Below are 20,811 nucleotides of genomic sequence, written 5' to 3' on the forward strand. Positions count from 1 at the left end.
TCTTTCATTAATATGAAAGGAAAGACATTCATATGAGATGATGCACTGACTGGATGAGTTAGAATGCTTCATATATCTCTTGTATCACAAAAGGAAAAAGATTTTTATGGGAACATTTGCCTAGATAATCTCAAAAATGATCCAAATTCCACTTTTTTTAAAATCTATTTTTTTTAACAAAAGTTATTGATAGTTGCACCATGCTACATCAGAAATTCGGCCATTTCTTTTCTTTTATATAATGCTGCATAATGAAGAGATACATTTCCATCCTAATTTTACAGGATCATTGACATTCGCACCACGTGAAATAAGAATATCAGCTGATTCTTTACAATTATTTAATGCTGCATAATGAAGAGATACATTTCCATCCTAATTTTACAGGATCATTGACATTCGCACCACGTGAAATAAGAATATCAGCTGATTCTTTACAATTATTTAATGCTGCTTGATGATAAGTTGTTCTTCCATCTTCATCTATCCCAAGTGAAAATGAAAATATTCGCAAAGGTATGAGATATCAAACAATAATGAATAAAATTAAAATGAAAATAAAAAAAAGTTTTATTTAATTCCCATTGAAATTATATTTTCAAACAATTAAAAAAAATTATTATTAAATAAAAAGTTAACTTTGGTTTTCTTCATTAGAGTTTTCCTTATCTTTGTGGATCCAAGATCTCAACTCTTCTGGTGTGTACATCTCGTGTCCCTCATTTCTCTCGCAATCCTCCATGAAGCAGAGGAACATTGAGTCAATGCCCATTTCGAACAACTCAGTGAATACACCAGAAACAATGAAGCTGAGAACGAAAACAACAGCTGCAGGAACGCAGTAGAACTCTATATCCTCTTTCTTCATGAAGATGTAGAGAGAAACAGCTGTTGCAATACCAGAAATGAAGACTCTTCCGAGGAAAAGAGTGAAATCACCGACCCAGTTGATTGTTACAACTCTTACGATGTTTCTAGTGATGAGTTCGAACGCGTGTTTGCATCCCTGGAAGAAGTTGTAGCCGTGGATGGCGATGAGGATGTAGCAGTTGCGATTGATGTATTTGAGGAACTTTTCGAGGCATTTGAAGCAGCAAATAAGACATCTGACAATCCATTTGACAAATGTGGACTGAGCGTCCTTTGTTTTGAGCTGGATGTACTCAATGCAGTACCTGATGAATTTGCAGATAGCGATAATCAATGATCCTGTTGCAAGAGAACCCATATGATATCTTAAAGCTCTTCCGAAGCTTCTGAGTACTGGAATCTTGCCCATGTGCTCGCGACGTGGATCCTTGTTGAAGTACCAGGCTGCGAAAACGCCAGCAAGAGCCATCTCGCCGAGATCAGAGATGAAAACGGAAACCCAGAGGAATCCGAAGAAGTGGTAGATCGAGAGGTATTTGAGAATCTGATCGTACTTGTATTCGACCATGTTTCCGATGTTTGAATCGTAAATAAAGACAGGAGTGCCTGCGCCGTAGATAACAATGGCAACACCGATGATGTAGATCCACCAGATGAACATGAGGATGTAGATGAAGATAGGGAAAATAAATAAGGTCTTGACTTGGCCAAATACCTTGGAAACGATCTTGATGATGTTGACGGAGATCCTGATCCTGTCGCAGAGGAAGAGGAAGATGAGGGTGAAGACAATGTCCCATGCAATGCAGACCCAGAACAAAACATTGAATATCTTGGCGTTGAGGTCCTTAGAAATCAAGCCAAGAGTGTAGGCTTGGGTCTTGCCGGCCATCTTGAAGTAGTCTGTCTTCATTCCGTAGCAAAGAGCTGTGATTAAGGCAGATACGGCAAATGCAAGGAGAACAGTGAACCAAACGAAGAATGCGGCGGTGAATCTGAGTAATATAATCCAAATAAAGGCTAAAACAAGAGAAGCGGCTGTGAAAATGGCAATATACCACTTGGCATTGAAAATGTCCGAAAATGCGGTCAAAAGAGTCTGAGCGCTAAGTGATTCCTTGAAGATCTTTGTGTAATCGGACAAATTGACCTCTGTATCTGGAAGAGCGTCAGTTGTTGGCATACATCTCTTCAGAACTTGCTTTGTGGCGTATGCGCAGTAATAAGAAACATCTGAACTGTTCTCTGGTACTTTGTAGCCTGGAACTGTGCGTTTTGTAACGTTTGAATCGTGACATTTTTCATCTTTTTCGCCACCAATTGTATCATTGTGTAATTCTTGGTCTATTAAGTTTGCAAGGAATGCATCTGAGAAAAGACCTTCAGTTGGGCACTCTTTGACGCAGAATGAGCGAACATAGCCTTTCTTTCCTGGTCTGACCCAGAACAAGTATGGGCGGTCTTCTAAATTAGGGAGAAGGGAAGAATTATCAACTTTGAGTTTGGAATTGTCGTATCCGCACAAAAGATTTCTGTAATCTGTAGGGATATAAAGATACTTGGGGTTGGAACGGGTAAGGGAGTAAGCAAAGAGAGCAATCATACCTGCTAAGAAGATGTTGAATATAATTAACATGCAGCAATCTGTACATTTACGTTCTGGAACTGCTCCATGGAAATCTGGATCATATTCATAAGCCTTTGTAGCATCATCATTTTTAGAAGATGACTTCTTTTCTTTTTGTTTTTCTTCGTTGTCTGAATCATGTTTTGAATGTTTAGAAGGCTTTTCTTCATGATCAGAGTTTTCTATCTCATCAACACTCTCATCTGTATCATCATGACGATGCTTACGATGGTGTCTATGCCCACGCTCGCCTTCAGAGCTCATTGATTGGATATGAATTTTTCAATACTTCGTTTAAAATTCGGTTTTCTTACGTTATTAATTGTAAAGCTATACTAGTGGATCAATAGATTTTCCCTGGTTTTTGAAAAGGTATTCAATGTTGAGATTTTTGAGAAGCCTTTCTCAATTATTTTTTAAACTTCGAATATGCACGACATAATGATGAAAACAATAATATTTACTAAGTTTCCATCTTCGCTCTCAGTCAATCCGTTTATTTACTTTGCCGTATCATACATTAATTCAACTCAAATTTTCAATATTTTCGGAAAGCATTTTAAAATTAACAGATTATTAAGTTTTTATGATTTATTATTATGGTTAATATTTTTATAAATTAAATATGAAACGGAATTGAAAGATCTTTCAAATCCTTTCAATGGTGTTTAACCTTTTGATAGAAATGGCCAAGATTGCAAAATATAGAAAAAACAAGACATGCAGGATCAGATTTTACTATTCATTTTGAATTTACGACATTCAACAATTGCAGTTTTGGAAGAAATTTCAAGAAAAGAATGTCGAAAAAACCCATTTTTATATTACCGATTATCATACTCTAATATTATTAAATTATTTTTTGTTGCATTTTGGAACTTCGAAAATGAGCCTACTAAAGGAAATAAATTATAATATTATTTCTATCTTTAAATTATGCATTTTCTTTCGCTTTGCTGCAGAATTTTTCCGAGTGGCAAGCGATGATTGAAGTTTCTTTAATTTTGAAGGTGTTCATATATGGATATGGCTGCGGATTCATCACTGTTGTTCAAGGTGAAGTATAGTATCATTTCAATAGAAGATTAAAATTTATATATATCATGAAAGCTATCTTTAGCTTCGTTTCTATCTTATACTGTTAAAAAGTTGGTACCTAAAATCAACAAAAGCTTTGTTTTAATTAGAAATTAAGGGATATTGATAATTGGAAAATAAGCTTGGCTTGTTCTATTATTTGAATAACCTTCCGACCCAATTAAATATAGTTTGAATTAGAAGTGTGATCTTAATTAAGACGAGTTAAAATAGATTGTTCAAATAATTTTGAAAAAAAGATTATCAAATATGAAAGGATTTGTAGGGCTTAGAAGAAGTATGTTATAAATACATAATTTTTAAAATAGATTTTGAGGGTTTTCTTTGTTTTTGTAAACGAGTAAATAATATAAGAGGTTTAATCAAACAAATTAGACTGACAACTAGAATATCTAACCTCATGAAATCCCTGTTGCAGTGTCTTGATTGGAGTGTGGGCATATTTCTGGGAAATTTGCCCTATTGGACGACAAGGACGTGGAATTGAGCGTCCGATAATTGCTGGATCAACCGGGAACATTTCTTTATTAACACGGGGGATGGGAGCATCGAAAAAAGAATATGGTGGTTTATTGGGTACTTTTCCTTCCATGCTTTTGTCGGATACTGACACTTTTTAGGATTTTCCCACAAAAATTCTGCCACTCATAATGAATCAGTGGACTTTGAGAGAAAATATTTCAGTAATATATAATGGTAGCATTTATCCATAAAATTTTTGATTTTTATCGTATCCGAATGTTGATTTTGGGGATGTATAAACTTCACAAAATTTGAATTGAAGAGATTTTGATTTTGAATGATAGTAATAATCCATATTTTTAATCAAATATCACATATCAGTAACTATCGTTAAATCTATTTGTCAAAAAGGGGGAACTCATTTTTTAGACCAAAAAAGTGGCACCTGAGTATATTGTTTCTGCTTTATCTGATCATTGAAACGGAATTGATCCACGTTATTAGTATGAAACAATGATATAGTAGGGACTAAAGAATATTAATATTACAAAAACCCAATTATTCGATGTTCAACTCATCATATCTTGCATTAAAGTTGATACCTTTATTTATTCGAAATATTACAACAATAGCAACCTTACGTATTACCAATGATAGCCAGAGTACTATTTTGGCATAAAAAAATTAAAACGATATTAAGACAACAGATTGACTATTCATTCTGGTATAGTATCATGCATACTACCAGGTGATAAAATCTCAAATATCTTATCTTAACTTCCGTTTGATTATGAGATACAGATCTAATGTTGCTTGTTTTGTAGCCATAGTCACTACTGATAACATTATTATGATAGAGACTAAATGTGCGAGTTTAATATACATTTGATTCAGATTTATTATCGAAAATCAAATCACAATATATATCTTGAACTCATCTGTTAATAAAATCATGATATTATTGATTGTTTTCTGGATGTTTACAATATTTTCTAAACATGTGAGGATAATCCTTAATTTGAACCAGAAATAATTTTAAATTGCTAACAATGGATGGTTATCTATATAGAATAATATATTATTTTTGATAGTAAACTATGACTGATTTATAATTTAGGAATATATACTTCTTTTCTATATCTTTGAAAAATAGTTATATGATTTTGCTGTATAAGTGATATATTTTAATAGAAATATTATAGAATAACAAAAATAAAAAGGTTTCATCGATTTATAACACAATGAAAAAGGTTTATTTCTCTCTAAATTATAAATTTTCAAAAAAATTAACCTCATTTTTCCAAAAAAAATCGAGAATTAAAAAAAACGTTATCATTTTTTAGAAAATTGCATAGGCTTTTTCTAAAATGGAAAAAATTTGGAGAAACTCACCAAGGAGAACTTCATTCTAGGTGTCAAAAGCAATTGCTATCAGTCAAAAAAACCTCGAAAATTTTAAATATTGATATCGATTTTCATCAATCACTTAAAATCTTTTGTTTGCAGTCGATGTTATCACATATTATTAAATTCTAATATACTTGAACATACTACAAATCGTTTTTGAAACTTATCAACATTTCGCGCAATTTAACAATACTGCAACTCTCATACACAGTTCCCATTACCACAGTCTCATTTTAAGAAGAAATGATTAATAAAATCTAAGATCTAACGATTTAATTACCCAATTCGAATAATTTTTTTAATTATAAATACTTATTTGTGCATGTTTTATATTCACATGTAGAAAGAAAAACGAATAAAGTGTTACTTCAGAAAAATACCTGAAAGCACCCTAATCAATAAACAATTTACTTTTTTAGCATCGAATTTTGCTCGTCTTGAGCCATATTTTTCGTTTAATTTTCATAATACGATAATACATATGGGTTATCAAGTAAAATATGGATATTTTAGAAGATGATAATATATCTCGAAATCAAACGAAAGTCATTCTATGAGTCCATACACACTATTACTATACTTCATATGTCAAGCATAATGGGAACAATTTTGGTCGATACCTTTGTTGTCGACGAAGTTCCCCCCTTTTATTTGTCATAATAATTTTATTCTTTTTCACTATTTTTTATAAATTTTGGTTCAATATTGGATATTTTCTCTCCTTTTTATAATGAACATTAGAGGATACTGTCACAAAAATGGGATTCTCTAATATCAAATAATTTCCTCGAAATTAATTCGTCGATACAAAAAGTTTATCTTATATTTTACATAACAATCTTTTAAATCGAATTTTAACCAATCCCACTAAGGATGTCAATTTGGAAGAAAAGTGAGAAAATTCCTAAAATGCTAAAAATGAATTTTCCAAACGTATTTTTTTATCTCATTTTTTTGATTTTGAAAAAAATTTGGAGAGAAGAACTCTTCGGTTTTGAATTTTATCACGATGGTTTTAAAGTATATTAGACACATGTATTGGTCTTACTATTTTTGTATATTTTGAGAGAAAATCCCTAAAAAGTGAGAAAATCTAAGACGGTTTGAGAAAATATATAAACTATTGAAAATTTGAATTAAACTTCTAATTTGGAAAAAAGAAATTTGGAAAGAAGAAAATTCAAAAATCGAGATTTAGACTCAGCATCAAATGGAGAACAAAATGTTTCTTCATATGAAGGAAAAAAAATTTCTTGTGAAGAAATAGAGTTTTTTAAATTTTATTGTATGTAATGAAATAAACAAATATTAAAATTATTTTTTGATAACAAGAAAATTCCCAATAGAAAATATTTGAGAGAAAGAAAAAAAGAAAATTGAAAAATATTACTCTCCTTTATATTTCATGAGATTTTAAATTTATTTTCATAAAATTGACAATTTTATACGTTTAGATGAAAATAAGTGATTTTGGTTGAAATAGAAATTATTATTTGCTTACAGCTATCAAATAGATTTTTGCTATTTTGATTAAAATTTGTTAATCAAATTAATAAATTTTTTCTAAATATCTTAAATATCTGGATCACTCACATATACAATGAATTGAACGATAAAAATAATACAAACTCAACTAAGTTTCCTGTCTTTCAACTAAAAAAAATTATGCAAATTAAATTAAATTGTTTATTCAAATATAAAACAAAGATGAAGTAATTACAGTTATCATAAACTTTATGAATAACTCTGTAATTGGTTCAGATTTTCGTAAAAATATTTTTATTAATATCGATAAGAATACGTTTACCTACTATCACAACATATCGATAAACAAGAGTAGAGTGATTTTTATCATCGAAACTTTTTAAAAGCTGTAAGCAGGAAGTAATAATCTTGTTTTTTCTGAGTTAGTTGTAGAACTATTGATGCACGAGTTATCATTGTGATGTAGAAGGATGTCAATGTACTGACTGAAGGATATGAAGTGAATTGAATTTCATTGAATTTCAATTTGATCAAAATTTGTTGAAATGATATGAATGTGTCAACATCTGTATCACTCTCTTTCACTCCTTCCCTATTCTTTCGAGAACGAAGCTAGCTCAGCTTTCGCTGAGCGAATTGACACTTTTGATGCCCTAAACGTACATGCTCTCAAATTTATCGAAAAAATTATACCACCTAAACTAGTATATTCTTATTTTAAATATGATATTATCCTTAGAATCCACACTAGAATATATTTAAATCAACTTTTAAAAAAGTTCGAATCCTGCGCGTCTCACTTTTTAAATTTTCGAAAAGGAAAATTATATTCTCCTAAAATGAAAACAATTTTCCGAATTGACATCCTTAATCCCACTCAAATTTATTTGAATAAACACTTGTTTTATGTTAATTTTGCCGAAGGTGACATACTTTTCGGAATGTTAAGCATAGTAACCTGAGGGCAGAAATTGTATTATAACAAATTTGGTAAGATCTTTACAAAATTTATATCTTCACAAAGAAATATGATTTGCTTGTTTGTTTTTTTACAAATGAATAGATCGCCATATAAATAAAGTATTAATTTTGAACAAAAATTTTTATTTTTTATTTATTTTTTTTAGATTATTTTGTAAAGTTGCGGTTTTTTTCAAAAACGAAATAGGACATGGATCTGAATTTCGAATACATTGCTGCTCATATCAGCGATTATATTAATAATGAAAACTTCTTCGATACATTTGATATTCGAGATATCAAAACAATCATGAAATATTCACGTTTTACAGCAGATCAATACGTTACTCTTCTGAAACAATCATCATCAACTATCAATGGCAAAGAATTATATACATGTACACGAAAAGCAAATGTTACTATCAAAAACTTCGAAGAAGTCGTTTCAATTCTGAAATCTGTCAAGAAATACATGAAATTCAATATATTTGATGGCATTATTGATTTTTTAAAACAGCATGAGGAAGTAATAAACGATTCTACTAACAAAACCGAAATATTTCAAGATAAATGCAAAGTGTTTCAACATGAGAATGAAATTGAAAATGAAAATGTAAGTGAAAATTCAACCAAAGAAACGACTACCAATGTAACTAATGAAAATCACAATCATTCACAAGATATTTTAACTCAAATCACAGAACTTAAGGAATCTAATGATTTTGAAGCCGTTTACAAATTCCTTGATGAACTTTCTTCTAATGGAAACCATGAAATGATTTCAAAATCAATCGAATCAGGACTTTGGCAAAAGATTGCTCCTACAAAATATACATGGAATCTTGAGAGGAATGTTCTTCATTATGCAAGCGAAAACGGAAATCTCAGACTTGTTCGATCACTCATCGAATGTGGCTGTGACAAAGAAGCAAAGGATAGTAAGGATTACTCCACTCATTTGGGCATCAAGTTATGGTAAGCTTGATGTTGTTCAATATCTTATCTCAGTTGGAGCTAATAAAGAAGCAAAGAATAAAGGATTTACTCCACTCATTTGGGCATCAAGTTATGGTAAGCTTGATGTTGTTCAATATCTTATCTCAGTTGGAGCTAATAAAGAAGCAAAGAATAATGATGGATATACTCCACTCATTTGGGCATCAATGACTGGTAACCTTGATGTTGTTCAATATCTTATCTCAATTGGAGCTAATAAAGAAGCAAAGAATAATGATGGATCTACTCCACTCATTTGGGCATCAAAAGATGGTGAACTTGATGTTGTTCAATATCTTATCTCAATTGGAGCTAATAAAGAAGCAAAGAATAATAATGGAGATACTGCACTGATGGTTGCAACAAATGAAGTAAAAGATTACTTAAAAACTATTTGTGCCAATTAACTTAATCATATACTTACTTATTTAAAAATTTAATTTATCAACTTTTCAAAATATTTTAATTTTTACATCACCTAATATATATATGATCTCTTAATATCCTTCTTAGAACGAGATATTTAAAATACTTTGTATTGAAAACTTGATTCAAATAGAATACAAGAATGCGGTAATTGCAACCTTAAAAAAGATTTTTGGTACAGCATAAAAAATTTGTTTGGGAGAAAATGAATTAATAAATATATAACGGTGAAAATAGAGGTATAATGTTTGAATATTGAAGACTTTATCTTGTCCTATATTGATATAGTATTAATCCACTCATTAAAATAAGATGATAATATGTAACATAGATGTTAGTCGAAAAATATGGTTCTAATATGAAAATATGATAATCAAAATTAAATTGTTTTTCAAAGAGTTTTGGAGCAATATATGAAGCTCCATAAACTTTGCTCTGTTATTACTTAAATAATGAGAAGTCTTGGATGGACAAGAGCTTCTGCTGAAGTCATATAGTAATATTATAATCTCAAAATTTGATTATTATATTTTAAAAGAGCTTCTCTCTCATCTAAACAAAAAATTTAGACGAAATGATAGTCTACGAAATGCTGATATAGAATTGGCACCTCGTAAGCTATCATCTGATATAATTTTTTACAAGACTATATAATTAAAAAAAAGGTTTTACGAAAGTAGTTCAGGGAATAAAACCACAGTACCGAATTATAAACAAATAATCTATTGAATGCTAATCAAATTTTACCATCAATCTTGTGCAATTCTGATAAAAAAAAGAGGATTATTCATATAATAAATAATTGAAGAAAATAGAATTGTCTCTGATATGTTGGAGATTTTATAAAATTTTGAAAGGTGTAATTCATTATCGTCTGACGGTTTTTGACGACTATTCGCATCATGGATAAATTTTCATTATTTGTATTACATCATTTAAAACCAAAATATAGAATAAAATTGTTACTTTCGATGTTTTTTTTTTGGATTTTTTCTCAAAGATAGTTCGTTAAATTTCCATTTTAGTTCACAACTAATGATTGTAGCACTACTGAGCCTTGCAAGGATTCGTGGCATTATATTTGATGTTGATGGATTGTTATTAGATTCAGAGAAGATCTTTGCAGATTGTTTTAAAAATGTCACTGGAATGGAACTTACAACTGACATTCATGTTAAAGCAATGGGATTGACTGGCATTCAATTAGGAAAATTCCTCATGGAAATGTACAATATAACTGGCGATCCTGCCGAATTTATGAGAAAGATTGACATATGTGCTGATTACTTGTATCCTTTTAGTGAAGTACTCCCAGGTGCAAGAGAAATTGTTCAAAAATTTGCTAAGCATAATATCAAGATGGGAGTTTCAACAGGTGGTAAAAGAGTTCATCATGAAGCCAAAATAGCTAACCATCAAGATATTTTCTCAAAGATTGAGGCAACTACATTTGGAAGCGAAATAACCCACGGAAAACCAAATCCAGAAATATTCGTGAAAACAATGGAAAAGTTGAATATAACAGATCCTAGTGAAGTTCTTGTTTTCGAAGATGCCCCAAATGGAGTGAAAGCTGCAATTTCAGGCGGAATGAAGTGCGTAATTGTTCCAAATCATCATACTCCATACAAGGAGCAGCTAGAGAACCTTGGAGTAGTTCCTACAATGTATTTAAAGTCATTATTAGAATTTGACTATTCTGCCTTTCTGTTCATTGATAGAAATGGCCAAGAAGTAACATTTGATAATCTCATCTTAGAAAGTAATGATGAAATTAATAATAAAGAATTATAAGGATGTTCTTTTAAAGCAACAATGTCTTTAGTTTACTTTCTGAAAAATATAACAATCATTATTTTCTTTTAATCTAATGTTGAATATAAAAAAATATGAAATAATATTTATGAAGTTTTAGAATATTAATTCTTCCATTTTGGATACTTATACACATCAGATTCTAAAAGGTTTGAAATATATATTCCAAAATCATATTTTAATGAATAATTTTTTTAAATCTATAATTGATATGGTATTTAACTTATGATCAGCGAACCAATATACTGCGTATGGATAACGAAAGGTGTTGGAGCTTTGAATGCTAGTAATCAATGAATCAATTTTTCAAAAATAAACGCATTTTTCAACGAAATTCTAGCAACAATATATTAACTTACTTCACAACCCTAATTTTATTATTTAGACTATCCGAAACTATCTTCACGCCTCTGAACAAAAAAATTCTTCCTTACATCGAAAGCAGTTTTTTTAATCGTCAAACGATTTTTGTTTTTAAATTATGATTGAGTTCGAAGAAGATAATAATGTTTCTCAAGCCATTCTCGACCAGGCTAAGGCACAGGCCGAAGAACAAGCTAGAAGCAAGCAACAAATTCAAATGCCAAACGAAATCGAAGGAATTGATAAAGAAGGATTAGAACAAACAGAATATTTATTAATTCAAGAATATCTCCAATCTATTGGATTGGTTACAGCTCCAGAAGTTCTTCGTTATGAATCACTTCATCCTACAATTAAAGAAGATCGTAGAACATTAGCACAACGCCTAAAGCTTAGAAGCTATGACAAAACACCATTACTTGTTCAGCTTATAGCCCAACGTCTTGAACAATTAGAACGTCAAGATAAGGCAAATCAATAAATTCTATTAAATTATATTTTTTTTTTCTTTGCCAATTACATATATATTTCTATTTACTCTAGTACTGTCATGAATGACATACTATTCGTTACTTTTACCTGATTTCTTATGAAAAAATCTCAACCATTCCAACTTGAGTTTATTTTTCATGAAAGTATATCAAAGATAAGCTTAATTGTGAAATTTTGTGCAATTGTGACGATAAGCCTGAGTATTTTTCTCATAAAAGAAATGATAAATTTCATGGTCAAGTCTTCGTTTCATTTTATTAGTTGATTCGATGGGACAAACCAAAAATTAGGTCACAATTACATGCTAATGCTTGAAATAAACTAAATGTTTTAAATCGTGATATTTCAAAAAATAATATGGTATAAAGTATGATATGTTTATTGACTATTGATAAAAATATGTTTTAAGTGCATGGATAGGTTTTTACAGACAATAGTAAAACTAAATAACTTTATTGATTATCAGAAAGGGCTACCTTAGCTATATTTATGAATTCTTCCAGTTTCCTACCGATGTCCGAGGAATAATCAAATGTACTAAGAATTGGTAGGAAATCAGCCTCTGAAAGAGGGGAAAATTTCAAAATTCTTGTTACAGCTTCAACAATTTCTTTTGCATCTTTGAATGACTTTAAAGTATTTTGAGTTTCATGCTCTGCGGTTTGCAATCCAGAGTATTTTGCATCAGTATTTCTATTCTCAAGTGATATCTTAAGTTTTCCTTCTTGATCTGATAATTTTTTCTTTGATTCCATTAAATCTGCATCTAAAGTACTCTTAAGTACTTTATTGGCTTCGCGTTGCTTTGCTAAACGTTTCTGACATTCTAATTTTGTTCTACGAAGTTTTTTCTCAAGTTCAAATTTTTCAGCTAATAAATCCAAGTTTTCTTGTCGATGAGTTTTATATAACTGTCTATAGGTTTCTTCTATTGTAGCTTCTTCGGTATTCTCAGCAACAACAGGTGATTTTTGTTTAAGAATCGTTGAATAATTCTTTGTATCTTCAGATACTTTAAAAGTAGAAGTTTGAATATGCTGTGATATTTGTTTTGGTGATGGAACTGGTGATCTTAGGATGGATGATGTGTTATGAGATTCTCTCTTTGGAGAGCTTTGTGGAGTACTAAGTTTTGGTGATAGTCCTAATGATGAATCTGCTGGTGGCTTTATTTCTGTTTCAGGAATTTTTTTCTCTGAATGTTTTGAAATAGGAGTTGATTTAGGAGTTTGTTTAGGATTTATCTTAACATTTTTACTCTTTTGTACAGTTTTAACAATAAACAAATCATCATCCGAGTCATCTACAAATTCTATAGGTCCAGGAAGCTTAACAAAAGATTTCATTTTTGAGAGAAAAATAAATAATAAAAAAATTTAAACGTATAATTTGTAATTAAAAAGTGACATTTTAAAAATTCAAAAGTTTACAAATTTTTTTGGTATTTTTTGATTTCTTTTTGTTTGCGATTTTATATATTGTATTCCAATCATCTTTATAACTCGAATCCTTCTTTTTATCATAAGGATTCCGTTTTGATGCAACTGGATCCAGATTTGTCAAATAATTTATCGATTTTTGGGAGATTTTTCTGATTTCAGGATCCCAATGCTTTGCAACATTGATTCTGAGCGAACTTATCAACAAAGGAAGACAAATTACTGACAATTTCTCTAAAGTTCCTTTAAATTCTGGATTAATTATGATTTTTATCGCTGTTTTAGCGATATTTGCATTCAATGACTCAATACATTTGCAAACCATTACAAACGAATCGATTTTCACCTGATTACTCATTACATTTTGAAAATTTAGCAAAAGATCAAAGATTTCTCGCAGAAAAGCATCTTGTTTCCTGATGTTTGTGATTGGCCAATGCATCAAAATGTATTTTATCGAGTAATCAACGAGTTTTGTGTCATTTTTGAAGAAAATAAACTCGATTTCTAATAATTCACCGGAAAACAGCTCATAATTATCATGATTATGCAAGGGAAGTAACAAATCGATAAAGAAATCCTGACCAATCTCTTCATTTTTGACAATAAAATCATTTTTGAGATTTTTTGTCAATTTTTTGATTTTTGAGACATAATTTCGTTTGTCATTGAAATAGTCTTCAATTATATACCTAATGAATGCAAGAAACTCCTTTGAAGCGTTGATTAAAGATAATTGAGAAATTATTGCTGATTTTATATCACTTCTGACATCAAGATTCTTGTCATAGATGTTTCTGATGAATTTAAGAGCTGTTTGCCTCTCTCTTGAGTCAATTGACAAAGTATTTGAAATTATTCTGTAAATTAAGGAAAAATTTAAGTATTCTGGGAAACTTTCAGTGATGATCATCAACTGTGCGTATATTAGTTTGTTGTGAACCCAAAAAATGTCATACTTTTCCTCAGATGGATAATCTGGACTCAAATTTGAGGGGAAATAGTTATCATGGAAGAGATTTTTCTCGACCATGAAGAAGAATATTTGTAATAACTTATCCGAGATCTTCGAGCAATCCGTATTTTGTAGATATTCGAGAATTTGTTTCAAATATATCGTTTTGTTATTGATTTTCTCTTGTAACATGGCATCATTGATATCTATTTGAGTTGAGCAATACTTGCATAGCGTGTAAAACGTAATATCATTCGAGTTAATGAAAATATTTTTGGTATTTTTAGAAATTTCTTGTTTTGATGGATATTCTCTCTGTGCAACATTCATATTCTCAGTTGTGCGCTTCTGCTTGTCTGATGCATATGTCTTAATATGCTTAGTCATGACTTCGAATTATTCAAAATTATCTAATTACCACATCACTCTATTTACAACACTGTTCAACATATTTCTTTATGAAATCAATATTTTATAAGTATTAGGGTCTGAAAATAAATTGAATCAAATTTATAAATTGTAAAATAGTTAAAAAGGCAAAAGAATAGTTTTTAGAATAACAGAATTTATTCTTAATAACAAACAGATACAAATATGAGAAAACCAATTCATCATTGAAATAATTTTTGCTTTTCAAAAGAATTTCAAGTCAAGAATGGTTTCAACTATTATAATAGAGGAGAAATCTCCTTTGAATGGCCGTAAAACGCTGGGAAATTACTGCAAAAGGGATTTAATGTTCAAAATCCTTTGTTGAGTGACCATTTCATTGCCAGACGGAAGTGTGTATGTCCAAATATTAATATTACCTTCAGAAGTGGAAGTCAAAAATGAAGTATTCTTTGGATTATGCGCAATATGAATGACAGAGTTTGTATTGAGTCGAATATTGAACAGTTTCCGACCATGCTCAAGATCCCATAATGCGACCATTTCATCTTTTGATCCCGTGACCAGATAATTACCTGATGGAGAAATTCCTGCAGAGATCAGGTTATTATAGATGAAAGTATTCTTACATGAGAGCTTTTCGTTCTTAATCGACCATACTTTTATTGATCCATCCTTTGTGCATGTAATTATTTCATTTTTATTAGCTTTTGAAGCGAAATAGAGCGATTCTGGAACACTAAATTCTCCCAACTTACGAGTTAATATATGATTATATATGAATATCTTTCCACTCGAGTAACCAATACAATATGATTTTTCATCAAAAGCAAAGATACTTACAACTGGCGAATTGTCAAGTGTTTGGGTCTGTAGAATCGATCTAGATATCCAATCCCATACAACAACGGATCCATTTTCAGATCCGGAAACCAACGAAGTTTCGTCCTTTGAAATAGCGAACACTGTAATAGGAGATGAATGCCCTACAAGTAATGAAGATTGAAATTGACCTGATAGCTGGAACAAGCCAATAATCGTTGGGGCCAAAGATAAAACGCAAACGGTACCATTATATATGAATTCCATATTCTTGCATGAGTTGCTTACCGGAAATGGAAGCGTATGCTTTGCATATACTTTTCCGGTAGAAGTTTCAATTAATAATAAATTCGAGGAAACTCCGCAAACAATAAAATCACCATTAGGAGTAAAATTTGCACATCTAAATAATCCTACTGATGATAGTTGTAAAACGTTAGATACTTTTTGATCTTTATATCCTTGATCAACATACGTGAAATTCCAGTTTTTGGTAAGCACATTTTTAGAGCTATTGATGAGCATCGTCTTATTCGAACTTACAATAATTTCGCGAATTTTTGAATTTTTAGGATTCATACTGGTAATTTTATGCACTAACGATTCTTTAAAATTGAGAATGTCATTGACATCAGTTGAAAATTTGAGTTTCTGGATTGTGCAAATTTGGGCGTTTGCTTTTAACGTTTCTATATCGGCTTTGACTTTGGCAATTTGAGTATTGTAATGTTCTATCAATATAGCACATTGGTTTGGGCTCAAACCAGAAAAAGTAGCTTTTGGTTGTGACATTTCTAATTTTTTTTGTCAAAAAAAATTTAGGTAGATATTTTTTATCACTATTAGCATATAAATCAATCACATTTCAAATGCACACACAATTTGTTTTTTAAATGATTGTTTTTTTTTTTTCTCAAGAAACTGAGCTATAATATTGCAACGGATCTAACCATATGACAAAGGCACTACTTCATGAGTATGTTCAAATACTATCCATCACATATTTAAAACTTTTCTTATTAAAATTTTTAACTCTCAATTTTCGTCGGAATTAAGCCCTGACTTTTAAAATATATGCGTACTGAGAATGTGTGAGGACTTTCAGCAATTGCAAACAAAAAAATAGAACAATAACTAGCTTTCTCCTTTTAATCATGGATATTGAACAAATAGAACTGCATATTAGTTAAATTCTTCTATTGCATACTCGTGTTAATTATGTTTAGACAAGTGATACTCTTTTGACAACCAAACTTTTCTGCATCTTAAATTTAATTTATTTTTCTTTCAACTAGAGCTTTCTATGCAATGAAATTCAATTACTATCAACAAAAAATGGATTAGAAGTACAAATATATAAATTAAACTAATATAAATTTTTTGACTTGTTTTCTACGACTTGATTTTTGACTTAAAATCCTTATTTTACACTATTCAATTTTTATGACTGAGGTTTTGGCATCATTCTCTTCAAATTTGTTTAGACATTGGAAGCTAAAACAATTTGATTTTTTTTTCTCTCAGATTTAGTGTTTACCATCATTCAATTTCAATGCATTGTATTTTTCAGTTGCTTGTTTAGCAGGATAGTAGTAATGGGATATCATTGCATACACTATCTGAAATATTCAATATCAATACCTTCATTCCAAACGGATACTGCCATATTCATATATTTTTGACTTGATCAATTATCAGATAAAATCAAAGATCATTAAGATATTCTTTGCTTGCTGAGAGCTAAAGGATAAAGTACGTCTTTTCTATTTTATATTATACGATTTGTTTCTTATTTTATAAAAAATATTAATTGTTTGATTGATACAAAAAGGTTTTTGCATGTTCTTGTTCAGCTAAAAGATTGAAACATTCAAAAGATTACTTACTTAATATTTCTTTTTGATCATAAAATACCATTCAAGATCCTTTCACTTATGTAAAGTGTTGTTTTTCCCTCAAAGGTTCTTAAGATAAAGTTTGACTCGGTATTTTTTTGGTCAATATTACTTGATAAAATGAGTTTTTTTGATTTTTTTTTACTTCACATAAAAATATTTGCGCTATCGACATCTGTGCAACGTAAAATACGAAGCACCAGCTCTTTTTGATTTTTCATTTTTCTTGCACTTTGAGTAGGAGTTTATCCATGCATACCTTTTGAAATTGCAGTAAAAACTTGTAAAATAGGAAATTTAACTGTTTATTTTTATCTTTACGGCATTATAAAGAGGAGTATATCCATATTTATATTTTTTGGAAATCAGATCCAACAATTGAAAAGTAAGTAAGTACTTCAACTAATTAGATTTTTTCCCCTCATTTTTATTGCTATATGAATAGGGAAATGAACCCATAAAGAAAAATACGTGTGAAGAATTTTTTTAAAGTAGAATGCTTTATGAAGAGTAGTTCTTCCATTAAAATTTTGTTATAAAATAGTAACAAACATTTTTTATTTTTATAATTCAAACAAATTACAAAATATTGAGCTATCAGGATTAGATGGATCAGGAATATCATTGATAAGTTGCAGTAATAATGATTTATCATCCAAATCACTATTTGCTCTCTGCATTTCCCAAATATAACCACAAGAAGATTCATTTGCAGCTTTTTCCAATAATTCAGAAATATCATTTTGATGGGAAACTTCAAATCTCAAGTAGTAAATCCATCCATCTCCCCATTGAGGGAACAAAGACGATAATTTCTCAAATGTCCTTTTCGATTCGTCTATTTTCGCTCTTCGCCACAAATCAATGGCAATTAATAACAAAATCTCTCTTTTTTCACCAATAACTTCCATTGCGTTTTTCACAGCATACAATCTTTGTTCTGCAGGCATCAATTCGATTTGTCTGGCCCAAATTATTGATGGATGATCTACCTTTGATTTGGACTCTTCCAACAATCGAATCTTGTATTCATTATCTTCGAATTCTGCTGAATACAGCCAAAGACTTTCATCATTTGGACACAAAAATCGAGCTCGTTCTAGTAAAGCTCTGATTTTTGGTTTGGAAATTCCAATCTTTTTACAAATTTTTGCAAATTCAATATGAATAATTGCCTTTCTAGAACATTCTTGTGTTGCTCTCTGCAATACCTTGCATTTTTCTTCATCATTTGGTTGCAAATTCGTCAAAATCAACCAAAGATTTGCATTTTCAGGGAATAAACCAACACCAATCTTTAAAATGGTTGGAGTAACTGTTTTTGATGTTCCTGTCTGTGCTCCATACGAAAACAATAATGAGGAATTGATCTCTGAAGCTGTGGAAAAAGAAAATTCAGCTGCTTTGTCTTTGTCACTTTTTGCAAAAATTTTTGCAATTTCCAAAGCAATTTTTTCAGATTTTTTGTTGATTTCGAACTTTGTTTGTAGAAGATTCAAAGCTTGTTCGTCATCCATGAACCTTGAGATCTCAACAATACTTATTTCATCACCTTCCTTTATATAATTCAAAGAATAATCCAAAGCAGCTTCCAAATTTCCAAGAGAACGCTCGAATTCAAGGAAAGGATACCAACCATTTCCTTCTTCCGCGTTTCTTTTTAATAATGATTCACATACAGCAATACAATTTCCTCTTTTTGCTTCATTTGCTCTTAAAACCATATCATCATCGATTTTTGTTTTTCGAATAATCAATGATGCAACTCTTGGACAATTTTTCAGTTCACTTTCCATCGCAATTGTTATCCAATCTCGATCTGTTTCAATTTGAAGAGCTTTCTCAACAGAATCAGTAAAATCCATGTCAAACTTTTCTTCACAGTTCGCTTCCGTAATTAACGTTTCAATGTCATCTTTTATGTCACTTTTTTGACTAATAAAAAATGACAAATCTTCATTAGATTTAGAAGCTTCGAGTCCAGCGATGAATAACTCCTTTGAGTCTTTATTCATTTGGAAACCAGCCTTAAGAACATCCAGACGGCTTTCCTCATCACAATTTGAAGCAGCAATCCATAACATCGGAGATTTCGGACATTTTGAAAGAGCTCTTTCAAGAACAGAAATTTTTAAAACTTCTGTATTTTGTAATGAAGCGAGTTGTAGCCATATCTTTGGTGATTGAGCGTGATGTGATTCTAGTGATGCTTCAAGAATGCTCTGGCTATCATTTTGGGATAATCTCGCTGCTTCTAACACTAATTCTTCGCTCTCTGGGTTGTTTGAAAGTCCATCTAATGCAACTTTTGCTGCTTTGTCGTATTTTCCTCTTTTTTCTTCAATTCTTGCACGTGTTATCCATACTACTGGATCGTTTTTGTTGTAATGAGTCATTTGTCTGTATAATTGTGCAGCATGATCGAGATCTTCGTATTGTTGAATTCGATTTTGAGTTTCTATGTCTATTTCCTGTAGATATTTGGATGTATCGATGGTAGATGAGCTTTTAGTAAGTTTTGATAGTTGTGCATTCATCACAGAGTTCTTGGCTCTGCTAACAGCCATCATCGCTTTATTTGCTTCGAGTTCAGTATCATTTTGTTGGTCTTGGAGACGGATTTCCTTGGAAAGGGCCGAATCTGAGAAGTCTCCAGTAATCATTCTGCCAGAAGCGTAAGTCAAAAGTTCCCATTTTGGTCGATAATTTTTAAGCTGGCCGCGTTCAGGAATATTTGCCCAGTCATTAGCTGTTATGAACTTGAGATTGTTCGTAAATTCTGCAAATTGATCTCTGGTTTCATCGAAAATTGTCTTTTCTTGTTCGGAATTTTGTTTTTTCTTCGCTTTGTTTCTGCTTGATATTAACAAATCCATACTATTGTAAAAGTCATCTGCATCGTTGTCTGCTTTTTCTATTTCTTTGATCTTTTTGGTTGACATTTTCGCAGAAAGTGCCTTTTCATCTTGTAATTCGATAACAGCATTTTCAATATATGACACAAAACCTGTTGCACCTCTTCCAAGACCAGGAACATATCCAGGAGGAGGTGGTCCCCATGGAAATGGATAATCACTCATAGAAATTATGACAAAACAATGTAGTTATCGTATTGTCATAGACATGTATATTATAATAATTTATCTCTAAATAGCTAATTTCTTATTTTTGAAAAATTTTGATATTTTTGGATACTCAGAAAAGATAGAGAAATACAGAGAATTGATATTTAGATCAAATAGACGGAGATCAACTTTGTAGGAAACAGTGTATTCAGCTAATTCTTCGCACATACAGAGAAAAAGGCCA

General features: G+C 30.7%; 8 protein-coding genes and 1 pseudogene across 9 annotated transcripts; 3 read left to right on the forward strand and 6 right to left on the reverse strand.

Annotated features, from left to right (window-relative positions):
- Positions 1 to 578: 578 nt before the first annotated feature.
- TVAGG3_0554340 (choline transmembrane transporter protein) lies at positions 579 to 2,761 on the reverse strand (the record flags this gene model as incomplete). Its single annotated transcript, XM_001308489.2, has 1 exon — positions 635 to 2,761. The coding sequence occupies one exon, from the start codon at positions 2,759 to 2,761 to the stop codon at positions 635 to 637; it is 2,127 nt and encodes a 708-aa protein (XP_001308490.1).
- A 348-nt stretch (positions 2,762 to 3,109) lies between these two features.
- Positions 3,110 to 4,264, reverse strand: TVAGG3_0554350 (uncharacterized protein; the record flags this gene model as incomplete). The annotated part of the gene is made up of 1 exon (XM_051238266.1): positions 3,954 to 4,187. One exon carries the CDS (start codon positions 4,185 to 4,187, stop codon positions 3,954 to 3,956), a length of 234 nt encoding a protein of 77 aa, XP_051096090.1.
- A 3,838-nt stretch (positions 4,265 to 8,102) lies between these two features.
- TVAGG3_0554360 lies at positions 8,103 to 9,353 on the forward strand (annotated as a pseudogene). Its single transcript has one exon — positions 8,121 to 9,312. A coding segment is annotated over exon 1 (1,192 nt).
- A 1,013-nt stretch (positions 9,354 to 10,366) lies between these two features.
- Positions 10,367 to 11,210, forward strand: TVAGG3_0554370 (pseudouridine 5'-phosphatase protein; the record flags this gene model as incomplete). The annotated part of the gene is made up of 1 exon (XM_001308487.2): positions 10,367 to 11,125. The coding sequence occupies one exon, from the start codon at positions 10,367 to 10,369 to the stop codon at positions 11,123 to 11,125; it is 759 nt and encodes a 252-aa protein (XP_001308488.1).
- Positions 11,211 to 11,608: 398 nt separating this feature from the next.
- Positions 11,609 to 12,025, forward strand: TVAGG3_0554380 (uncharacterized protein; the record flags this gene model as incomplete). Its single annotated transcript, XM_001308486.1, has 1 exon — positions 11,628 to 11,990. One exon carries the CDS (start codon positions 11,628 to 11,630, stop codon positions 11,988 to 11,990), a length of 363 nt encoding a protein of 120 aa, XP_001308487.1.
- A 428-nt stretch (positions 12,026 to 12,453) lies between these two features.
- TVAGG3_0554390 (uncharacterized protein) lies at positions 12,454 to 13,347 on the reverse strand (the record flags this gene model as incomplete). Its single annotated transcript, XM_001308485.1, has 1 exon — positions 12,454 to 13,347. The coding sequence occupies one exon, from the start codon at positions 13,345 to 13,347 to the stop codon at positions 12,454 to 12,456; it is 894 nt and encodes a 297-aa protein (XP_001308486.1).
- Positions 13,348 to 13,411: 64 nt separating this feature from the next.
- On the reverse strand, positions 13,412 to 14,782 carry TVAGG3_0554400 (protein phosphatase regulator protein; the record flags this gene model as incomplete). Its single annotated transcript, XM_001308484.1, has 1 exon — positions 13,412 to 14,782. The coding sequence occupies one exon, from the start codon at positions 14,780 to 14,782 to the stop codon at positions 13,412 to 13,414; it is 1,371 nt and encodes a 456-aa protein (XP_001308485.1).
- A 110-nt stretch (positions 14,783 to 14,892) lies between these two features.
- Positions 14,893 to 16,413, reverse strand: TVAGG3_0554410 (WD repeat-containing protein family; the record flags this gene model as incomplete). The annotated part of the gene is made up of 1 exon (XM_001308483.1): positions 15,113 to 16,399. The coding sequence occupies one exon, from the start codon at positions 16,397 to 16,399 to the stop codon at positions 15,113 to 15,115; it is 1,287 nt and encodes a 428-aa protein (XP_001308484.1).
- A 1,637-nt stretch (positions 16,414 to 18,050) lies between these two features.
- On the reverse strand, positions 18,051 to 20,584 carry TVAGG3_0554420 (pre-mRNA splicing factor family; the record flags this gene model as incomplete). The annotated part of the gene is made up of 1 exon (XM_001308482.1): positions 18,066 to 20,582. One exon carries the CDS (start codon positions 20,580 to 20,582, stop codon positions 18,066 to 18,068), a length of 2,517 nt encoding a protein of 838 aa, XP_001308483.1.
- Positions 20,585 to 20,811: the final 227 nt, after the last annotated feature.

The sequence above is a fragment of the Trichomonas vaginalis genome, chromosome II (assembly GCF_026262505.1).
Source record: "Trichomonas vaginalis G3 chromosome II, whole genome shotgun sequence".
In the NCBI taxonomy this organism is placed as follows: domain Eukaryota; phylum Parabasalia; order Trichomonadida; family Trichomonadidae; genus Trichomonas; species Trichomonas vaginalis.